An 11,216-nucleotide genomic window follows, 5' to 3' on the forward strand; every position below is an offset into this window, starting at 1 on the left:
CTATGTATTATGACAACCAGAGTTCTATTCAGATTGCTCACAACTCAGTTTTTCATGAGCGAACTAAGCATATTGAGATCGATTGTCATCTTATTCGTCATCATCTCAAACATGGCACTATTGCTTTGCCTTTTGTTCCTTCTTCCTTGCAGATTGCAGATTTATTCACTAAGGTACATTCCATCTCTCGTTTTTGTTTTCTAGTTGGCAAACTTTTGATGTTTGTAGCTGCCGTATCGTGAGTTTGAGGGGAGATGTTAAATAATATTTATGTAATCTTATTTATTAAGGTTAAAATAATATTTTCAGTTTAATCTATATATAGTTTATATGTATTTAGGTTAACATTAAGTACTCATAATACAGAGATTATTCAGAATTGTAATCTCTATTTTATGTTTGATCTTTAATTATTTTCACAAACTTATCCCTAAACTGCTATTATAGATGCTCAAACTTTCATGGATTCTGTGGTTAAAGTTCATGGGTTGCCCAGTAATTTTGTCCGATAAGGATCCGATTTTGATGTGTAAATTCGGGCTAGAGTTATTTGCTTTGCGAGGAGTTCCTTTTCACTTTTCCACTGCTAAATCGATAATCTGAGGTGGTAAACCAGTGCCGGCGAACTTATCTCAGGTGAATGACTTCATCAGCACCTAAGAATTGGCGAGTGGCTTCCTCTTGCCGGGTGCTGGTATAATACCAATAGTCATTTCACAAATAAAGATGTCTCCTTTTGTGGTATTATATGGGTAAGCTCCTCCTTGCTTCCACCTTACTTTCCAGGAGATTCACAAGTTTGAGGCAATAAACCAATTATTGCAAGAAATGGAAGTTTTTCTGAGCATACTTAAGGTATCGGAGCAAGCACAACCTCGTGATAAGAATTTGGTTGATAAGCACCAAACTGCAGGGTTTTACAAATTGGTGATGGGGTCTACTAAAATCTGCAAGCTTTTCTCCGAGGGTCAATAGCTCGTTGAAGCAATCAGAAGTTATCAACGCTTCCATGATCCATTCATCTCTGAAACATAGCAAGTATATCATGAATCCTAAGAGGTGGGAAAGAATAAGAAAATGAAAATTTTGTTAAAACAAGAGACGAGATATAAGAAACTCTGTTCACTCCTCGCTCCACTACAGGTGCGGCTGAGGTATGCTACTAGTTACCGCATGAGCAAATTCTAGTAAGAACATTTCTTCCGAACAAACCCCGACTTCAGTTATTCTACACAGCTCGGGGTGAAAAACTTTCAACTCCCAAGCAGGCATCAATAATGGCCTTCCATCAATGAGGAATCTCACGGTGGGTATAACAACAGCCTGGAAGTGATATTTCAAATGATGGAAAATTGTTTTTCTCCTGTCAGAGCCTTCCCAGTGTATAACAACTTACAGAACTTGAAAATAAAAGTTTAAGAGTTCTGAAACCAAGTTCATTCGATTATGGACAGGGTATTTCATGGGGTGGAAGACTGCTTTTATCTAGTAGCCACCACACCAACTGAACTGCCCAAACCCCATCCACACACTTACAACTGCAAATGGTTTTAAACTCCTTTACAATCAAGGATGTCAGATATATCATTCCCTGTTGATGCCCTCAACAACAGCAACAAAGAACACATGGAGAAGTGAAGCGGGAGAGAGCAAGCAAAGAAAGAGGAGCCATGTCCCAACAAACCAAACATTGCAAATCCAAATCCTACTAAGATAGCTTAGTTACTGTCAAAGCTCTTAATGAGAGCTCATTTAGCAAAACAAGACCAGCATAAATATGTCCATTAACAACACTCCCAAGACCCTACCACCACCTACATCCACCAGTAGATTAGCTTTCCATCAAGCATAATCACTTGCTTTCACAGCACCACCAGTTTGGTGCAACATAGCATCAATCTCATCCCCATCCTCCATGTCCAGCTGCAGATGCAAGAAAAAAATGAAAGGCAATATATGCATTAACTAAAAGTCTATAACCCATGCATTTATATCTATAAATGTGCAACTGTGTGCAAGAAAGATACCTCATCAGGAGTTTGCTCTCCACGAAGACGGCGACCATCAAACAAGAAGGCAATTGAGTTTATCTCAACAGATTGACGATCACAATAGGCATTCATCAGCTTCTTCAACTGCGTGCTTCTTTTGATCCTGAAAAAGACTTCATTTCCATCCTACCAAAAAAGTTAAAAATGGGTGTTTAATCAGCATATTCTCGAAAATAGGAGTCTAACAACAAGAGTATAAATTACAACCTTTTAACCCCTCTCACCATCAAAATTATAAGAGTTAGCATGGACTCCCCCACAATAAAAATTCAATTAAAATGCAAATTGAAACTTGTCATTTCAATGATTTAAATATTCAATAATAAAATTTCGACATCTATAACAATAATCACGATTCAAAGGTAGAACAATCAAGAAACACAAGGTAAGCAACTACTAGAAGTTGTTCCACTCATCTTTGAAGCAGCGTAGATTCTCTCACGCACAACTGCTTCTAAACAAGACACCAAATCGATGTTCCCATAAAGACTAGTTGCACCACAAGTGAACAAATCCTCACCACGCCCTTTCATCAGGAGTTTTTCCTGAACACAACCCATTTAGAATCCAGAACTAAAAAATATGATAAAGAAGAGTTTTTTAACTATTACCTAGCAGGCCTAACTCAAAAAATAAAAGTCTCGTTCAAATTTTGAAAAGCAATACAATTCCCAAAACACTAGAGCTCAATTGGTGAAGCATTATTTGTAGCATAATAATAGAGAATACCCACATTCCCATATGAATTTTGCATTAGCATAACGTCCCAAAAAGCAATGATAAAAAAATAATTAAAAAAAAACCCAAATGTAACAGTTTGTAAACCAAAACAAAAACATTAAAAGAGAAAAACCAAACCCAAAAATATGTAAGGATGAAACAGAAACAAAAACCCACAACAAAGAACGAAGACATAATCAAAAGAAAGAAAAACAGACCTGGCCCTTCACTTTGAGGTTGATGTGAGCAGACTGATCGTTGGGCTTCTTATCTTCCTCTTGTGGCTGACCTGTTGCCTCGGACATTTTTATCTCCTCTTACTCTCTTCTTTCTTTCTCTTCGAGTTGGAGAAAACAACAAATGAGGGTTCTTCTCTTTACCTTTTTTGTGTTGTGATGTTGGTTTTCTACTTTTTTTCTGCTACCGAGTCACCGACGACTTTCTCTGAAACTCGGTAAATATTCCTAGAGTACCTGTTGAAATCTGACTAGTTACATTAGTCATCCCAGAAAATTTAAATTTTTTTTATTAAAATTTAATATATTTTAGATCAAAACATATTTATATTAAAAATAATTTTTAAAAAATAAAAAATATATTATTAATATACATTTTAATATAAAAAATTATTTAAAAAATAATCACAATTATACTGTCAAACAAATACTTAAACAAATTCTAAGTAAATAAAACCATCTGATCATAAACATGCCCTATAATTTTAGATAAAATGAGCATTAATTTAACTCAATATAAGATTAAATGTATTTTCTAAAATAATATTTAAAAAATTATTAAATTATTGATCTTTTTAAAAGGTGCTAAATTCAAAAGTGGCTTTGATTTTTTTTTTTTTAATGAAGCTTACATAAAAAGCATGTTTTTTAATTTTTAAAAGTGTGATTTATGCTTTAAAATAATTGTGCCCGGAAAAAAAGTTACTATAACTTCAAGTCAAACACACATTTAATATATTCAATAATAAACTTTAAATGTTTGGAAAGTGAATGATTATATATTTATATTAGTATTTTATTTCTAGAAATTGAAAAAAATAAAGGATTGATGATAAAAGTTTTAGTTATTACAAATTAGTATTTATTTAGAGTTATGATAATTAAGCCTTTTAACTTTATAGTAAAATATTATAATGAATGAGGAGAATAACATTAAACTCTAAGAACAAAAATGCTTGTTCTTGGTTTTTTATGTAACAAATGCTTTGAGAATGTATAATAAAAGAATAAAGATTGTGAATCATTTACTTGAGTGGTTTGAAAGGTATTTTAAACTTTATTTTTTGCTTAAGGGGTTAAAATTTTTTTTCTTGAATATCTTAATAAAGAAAAATTCATTTACGTTAATATCAATATTGATGGAAATGTCTTCTTACATAATGTTAATGTTAATGAAAATTACCCTTACACATCATTCATGTTGATGGACAATCAATAGAGCTATAAAAGAATTTTATACCTTATTTCATATGTAACATTAATATTGATAGGAATAGCTCTTTTGTAGCATTATTGTCAATTGTCAGACCTCCATGTGTTTGGGCTTGGCATGTAACCGAATCTAATAAATATGTGTTTGATAATTTGTCAGACTCACGTGCATTTGAGCTTAGTGCGTAGCCTAGTCAAAAGAATTTGGGTCTGGTATTTTGTCAAATTTACATGGGCTTGAGCTTGGCATATAACCAAACCCAATGGAGTTAGGTCTTACATCTTGCTAGACCTATATTTATTTAGACTCGGCATATAGCCGAGCTCGAGGGACGTGAGTCTAGTGTTTTTTCAAACCCATATGTATTTAGGTTTGGTGTGTAGTCGAGCCTAAAATATTTGGGTCTAACATCTTACAAGATCCATATACACTTGGGCTCAGTATATAACCAAGCCCAAGGAAGCTATGGTTTAACACCTTGTTAAACTTGTAATAATTTAGACTCAACATGTAGTCAAGCTTAAGGAGTTGTGTTAGGCATGGAAATAAAACTAGACTTGCATCATTTAGGCTTGGTATTCTGTCAAGCTTATGCATATTGGGTGATCACATCACCTTTAGCCCTTTTATTCCTAGGACTCTTGGGCAAATGAGTTGTGTATAAAATATGTTAATCCATCGTAGTCTCTTATGTCTTTGTGTATTCAATATGCAAGGATTTTGAAAGGTTATCTTTAATGAAAGACTTTTTACCTTCCCCGTGAGATTTATCTATCCCACATAGAACTATTATGATCCTTGTGGCCAGATCACCCATCCTTATTGGAAGAGGACCTTTGGGAAATAAAATGGCAACGTACAATTAACGCAGTAATTAAGTGAATTTCTAGATATTTAAGATGATGTGACATGTCATTTATCCAATGACACGACTAAAAGATTGATGTCTTCTCCCAAGTGCAGGAGTGTCGAAGTAAAAAATAACCCGGCAAGACCGGGGTCGAACCACAAGGAGGTTAAGTGTATAAATTATAGATGACAACAACAACAACAACAACAACAACAACAACAACAACAACAACAACAACAACAACAACAACAACAACAACAACAACAACAACAACAACAACAACAACAACAACAACAACAACAACAACAACAACAACAACAACAACAACAACAACAACAACAACAACAACAACAACAACAACAACAACAACAACAACAACAACAACAACAACAACAACAACAACAACAATAATAATAATAATAAATATAGAGAGATAATGAATTCTTGTCTCTTATCAGTAAAATAAAAATATAGAGAGATAATGAATTCTTGTGTCTTATCAGTAAAATATAGAATGAGAGTGACTATCTAATAATCTGATCACTAGGAACTCTAACTAATTTTAAAGATCAAGTACAAAAACTGGTTGCGTAAAGGAAAGGTATTAGCACCCCAAATATGTCCTACCTTAGGTAAGTTGTATTGTTTTATGATTCGATAAAATCTAAGGTTTTGGTTGTGTTTTCTAATTGTTGGTCTGTCTAAAGTTTAAGAAAAATCTTCCTTTATAAAGAGGTTCTTATCTTAATAGAGTAAAACCTAAACATTTTAGCATCCGAAAAAAGAATTTAATATCTAGAATATGTATTATATGTAATATCGTACCCCGGATACTAAAAGATAAAAAAATAATTTTTTTTTTTAAATTTTGGCCAATATTCTCTTGACTTTAGTAAACTAGTTATTAAAGCCAAAATGCATGCTAAAACATTATTTGTTTTGTATGAAAAACTCAATATATTTTTTTATTTTTTATTTTTTTTGTATTTTTAGAATTTTTGATGAAAATTGAGTATTTTAATACCAGATTCATATTTTTTAAAAAATAATTAAAAACAAACTTAGATTAAACAAAATAACATAAAACAATACATGCAGAGACATCACAAATTTGAAATACACACACACACACACACACACATATATATATTTTTAATTAATTTTTTTTAAAATAATGGTGGGCCAGACCTTGCCCAAATTCAAATGGATTGGTTACTGTATATGCATACAATAACCAACGCCTTCATCATTTGCTGCAGAATGTGAATTATTCATGTTCTGCATATAAATAAAGGCAAAGGTTGAGCAAGAGAGAAATGAATAGGGTAGCAAGAGGTTATCTGGGGTGGCGTTGAGGTGGTGCTGTTGTTGTGGTGGATTTTCCTTCTCTTCTTCCTCTCTATTTTTTCTTTTCTTCACTCGTTCTCCTTTGTTTTTTCATTCTTTTCTCTACTTTTTCCTTTTCTTTTCAGTCTTTTTTTTTTTCATTTCTTTTTTTGGCTCTAACTTCTGCTATCTTCCCCTATATTTATAGGAAAAACAGAGGAGAGAGAAGTAAGGGTGGCCATTATATAGTCGCCCTAAGAACCGCCAGAGGGGCATGTCCTCTTTGTTTTTTACTACCCCATGGTAGATCACGGGTCAGAGTTTATGCAAGTAGGGTTATGATCGAGTTTTTTTTTTTTTATGTTTAGGAGAGAGAGGGAGAGGAGAAAAGTCAATGAAACTAGGGGGAAGAGAAATCTTCTTCTTCCCCTATCTTGCATGTTTATAAGAAGAAGAAGACCTATAATGCTGTTCCAAATGGCACTGTTGGAGTTTTTTTTAATAGTGTATGAAATAACACCGTTTTGGATAAAACGTGTCATTTCATTTAAAAGGAAAAGGCAACAAAAATGTGTCAAAGTTCACATTGGCTCTCAATTTGTGATTTGTTCAATTGAGTTCTCAATTGCAATTTGATTATAAAAATCAGTTCAATTGCATCCCTATCAAATTAAATTACTAACCCTAAAGTTGACTGCCTTTTTTACATTAGTTCTTGGTCTCTAATTTATGCATTTTGACCATCAATTGAGTAATAAACTTTTAATTTCATTAACTTGACCCTTGATTTAGATTAATTGCAACTCCTCTATTTACATGTGTTTTTCATTTTAGTTCTTAGTTTTAGATTTCTTCAATTAAGTCTCTAATTGACCATCAAACTTTAATATTTATGCAATTAAGCCTTTGATTTGACCAACATAACTCTAAAAAAATTATAATTTGACCTTAAAACTTTAATTTCTTTCAATGAAAGCCTAAATTAACTTCAAAATTAATTTTCATGCAATCAAACCTTCAATAAAATTTAATTGAGTCCATAAATATCTGATTTTGGACTTTTCTTCCTCAAATTGAATTTTCTTTGTCAACAGAGCTCTCATTAATTAATAAAATACTATTAAATTTTAATTTTTGAACCTCCTCAAACAATGTTTGACTATTTTTTGAATGTTCTGGCATCCTTTTTTCACTATTATTTTTTTGATAATATTTTTTATTTTTTTTGTATTTTTTAAGAGAGAAAAAAATATGAATTGAGGAATAACCTAAAAATGAGTTATGACAATGGGTTTAGGTTTGAACAAGGAATTGGAGGAAATGATAAGGGATAAGGGTCCATAGGTCCATCAGATTAGGCTCCAAGACTGAAAAAGACGGAACTTCAGCGTCTACCTCTAGTGGGGGAGAAGATAGTTCTTATCACTAGAAGTGGCCTTCCCTCGATGCTTTGAGGAAGCCCTAAGAAATAAAAAGGCTACTCTAAACCGTTGAGGATGATGCTTTTGGGCAATAAAGAGGTGGATTGTACCAATGATAGATAGCCTAGAGAGGATGACAGTCTTGGTATTTTAGGCTAGATGTGAAATTATTATTCTCTTTAGTCTAAGATATATTCATAAGATCCAAGAAAGAAAGAAAGAACATTAGAATGAAAAGCAACACTCAAGAAGTGAAGAAACCAAAATTGGCTTGCTCAGGGAAATTAGAAATAGAAATATAAAGGGGAATAAAAAGATAAGCTTGTCGAAGGTGGCTTTCTTGAAGAGAAGGATATGTATGTTTTGATTTTGGGTTGTTTATATGGGTGGTTGTTACCTAGTTGGTTATAAAATGGCAAAGAATGGAGAGAAAAGAAGGATAATATGTTTTGTGCATGTGGTTAAAGTTGATTGGTGATAAAATGACAAATTTTATTTTCCAATTGAAAATGTAAACGCAGAAAAAAAATCATGATTTTACTCGTCCTCAAATGATCTTACCAAGTCAAAACTATTTTAGTACAATTTTGATAGTTTTCTAAATTTTTTTTATTGAGTTGACTTGTAAAATCATATGATTTTACAAGTCAACTTGTGATTTTAATAACTTGATTAAATTTTGAATTCTTTCTCCATTTAATCTCTAAATCAAATCCTTTTAATTTAGTCTTGTTTCTCAAATTCATACAATTTCAATCGAATTTATTCTATTTTTTTTCTTACCAATTGTATCCGTAATTGAATCAATTAAGATCTTTAAATTTAAACACTTGTTGCAAAATCATCTTTGGTTCTTAAAATTATGCAATTTTAACAAAATTAACTCCTAATTTTTTTTCTTCTTCTTTAATTAAGCCCTTCATTGATTTATAACTTGACCATTTGTTTCAAAACCATCTTTAAACTTCAAATTGCTCTCATTTATAGCCAAATAAATCAATTTAAGCATTTTTCTCAATTTCTTGTTCAATTTTAACCTTTAATTGTGATAAAAAGAAAATTCTAAAACTTTTTTTTTGTCTATAATGCTCAATTATTGGTCCAATCTCAACTCCAATTATATGTTTTTTTTTTTGTATTGGTTTTTGCATTTTTATATGATTTTCAATATTTGTTTTACACACCAAAAGTAAATAAAGATAATGAAATGATTATAAGTAATTAAATTTATTGAAAAGATATATTTTTGGTTTCTTTTCTAATTTTTAAAATATATATAAAAATAAAGTTAAAAAAATTAGGTTAGAGCACCTCTATTTTGCTTGATATCATTATCATAATTATAGTTTCTCTTTATTAAAAGGAAAAAAAATAAAGAATGTATATCATGATTCATTTACAAAATTACTTAATTGATCAACTAATGTATAATATTTAATGTATAATATTGTTTCATTAACCAGAAATCATGTAATCTAAAAAACAAGTTGATAAAAACTTTATCATTTCAATTCAAGCAATTGAAGGTGAGACCAATTACATGGTCACGGGGAATCTAATGCACAATCCCCGAGCCTAATTCATCGCTTTATTAAAATTTTAGTTTTTGTTGGTTTATAATTATAATTATGACGATGGTTTAAAGTATTTTTTATTTAAAAATATATTAAAATAATATTTTTTTATTTTTTAAAAATTATTATTAAAATTAACATATCACAACATTCTAAAAATATTAAAAAATTATTTTTTAACTAAATATTTATTTTCAATTTTTAAAAGTATATATTAAACTGTGTTTTCAAATAGTCGTTAAATCATGGCACCACAACACCTGATACATGCCGATTATAGGTTTTAAAGCATGCCTGGTAACATGGTATTTAATAATTTTTAAAGTTTTTTAATTTGTTAAAATGATTATTTAATTTTTTTTTTAATATTTGATATTAACTCATTAAAATTATTAAAAATTACTAATAAATAATAATATAATTTTCATATTTTTTTGAGCTAATTGCATTTTAAAAATATATATAAACATAGTTTTCAACATAAAAATAAACATTGTTTTATTTATATAAGACATGATTGTTTCATGAAAGCTAACTTTTTAAAAATTATTTTTTTTATTAAAAAATTAGTTATTGAAAAATGCTTTGCAGTAAAAAAAATTAGTTTGATTTATTAGAAAATGTTTTATTTTATTTTGGAAAAAAATATATTTTAAAAGTTATGTAAATTTTAAAAATATATTGTTATTTGTTAATTGTATTAAATTTAATTTTCATTATTTTGATGCCTATATATTTTGTTTTGATTTTATTTTTAACATTATTTTGATTGCTATATATTTTGTTTTGATTTTATTTTTAATTTTTTTTATTTATAATTTAATTAATTTTATTTTTATATCAACTTTAATTCTTATTCTTCTAATTATTATTTATTTATTTTTGAATTGAACATTTTTTCTATAGATATAATTTTTATTTATTTTTATTTAAAATAATTTTTGAATTTTTTTTTTTAATTTTATCGTCTTTTAATTTTTTTATTTGTCCAATGTGATTCATTTTCTTTTAATAAATTTGAAAAAAATAATAAAAAAAATTTTCAGCTAAATTTTTAAGACAGGACTTAATACTTGAAAATATTTTTTAATTTACTTTTTATTATTCTATTAAAAATAATTTACTCTGTAGTAGCATATATTTCTTGAAATTTATTTTCTAAAAAAATATTTTTTATTTAAATAAACAGTGTCCAGGTATTTAATCGTTATTTACTGCAGAAGCATGGTGTTTGTTCCCGTTGGATCTGCTATTTACACTGTGGAAAATAACCGTTATTTTGGGCAAAAGAAATAAAAAAAAAAAAAGTGACACAGTCTACGGTTTGGATTTGATTGATCTTTGATGACCATCCCACTTACTCGTACGGTTTCTTTTCACGTTCCAGTTAAGCACAGCTGTTACTTGTCCCGAACCCGACGTTAATCTCTATTTTACAGTTGAAAATGTTTTTGTAAAATAAAAAAATTATTTATTTATTAGATATAAAAAATAAATTTTAAAATAAAAAATTATTTTTATACATTTTAAATAAAAAATATTTTAAAATAAAACTATAACCACGTACCAAATAATCGTACATAATAACCTTAGGCTTGTGTTATTATATAGACAAGATCTTTTTTTAATAGTTTTTCTGTTGATAAAGAAATAGAACGGTCGAGTTTCGGAGTGGGGGCCACGTGCTCAGTGGGGCCGGCAGTGGCTGCATCTCTCTCTCTCTCTCTTTGCCTTTTGGTCTTGTCATTTGGCTGAAAATAGGGACCCACCACACCATCTCGGTCTCCTAAACGCACCCTCCTCTTCCTCCCTTTTATACTCCCCT

The 11,216-nt window shown here is 29.8% G+C and overlaps 1 protein-coding gene across 2 annotated transcripts; it reads right to left on the reverse strand.

Annotated features, from left to right (window-relative positions):
* Positions 1-1,652: 1,652 nt before the first annotated feature.
* LOC105114726 (small ubiquitin-related modifier 1-like) lies at positions 1,653-3,244 on the reverse strand. Of its 2 annotated transcripts, XM_011011379.1 has the most exons (3): positions 2,990-3,216; positions 2,028-2,177; positions 1,653-1,923 (listed from the first exon to the last, which is right to left on the reverse strand). In XM_011011379.1, the coding sequence occupies exons 1-3, from the start codon at positions 3,074-3,076 to the stop codon at positions 1,843-1,845; spliced, it is 318 nt and encodes a 105-aa protein (XP_011009681.1). In that variant the 5' UTR covers positions 3,077-3,216; the 3' UTR covers positions 1,653-1,842. The 2 variants fall into 2 exon arrangements, with proteins under 2 accessions (XP_011009681.1, XP_011009682.1); XM_011011380.1 differs by lacking the exons at positions 1,653-1,923; positions 2,028-2,177 and adding an exon at positions 2,325-2,596 and having other exon boundaries at positions 2,990-3,244.
* Positions 3,245-11,216: the final 7,972 nt, after the last annotated feature.

The sequence above is a fragment of the Populus euphratica genome, unplaced genomic scaffold (genome assembly GCF_000495115.2).
Source record: "Populus euphratica unplaced genomic scaffold, PopEup_1.0 scaffold564.1, whole genome shotgun sequence".
Classification (NCBI taxonomy): domain Eukaryota; kingdom Viridiplantae; phylum Streptophyta; class Magnoliopsida; order Malpighiales; family Salicaceae; genus Populus; species Populus euphratica.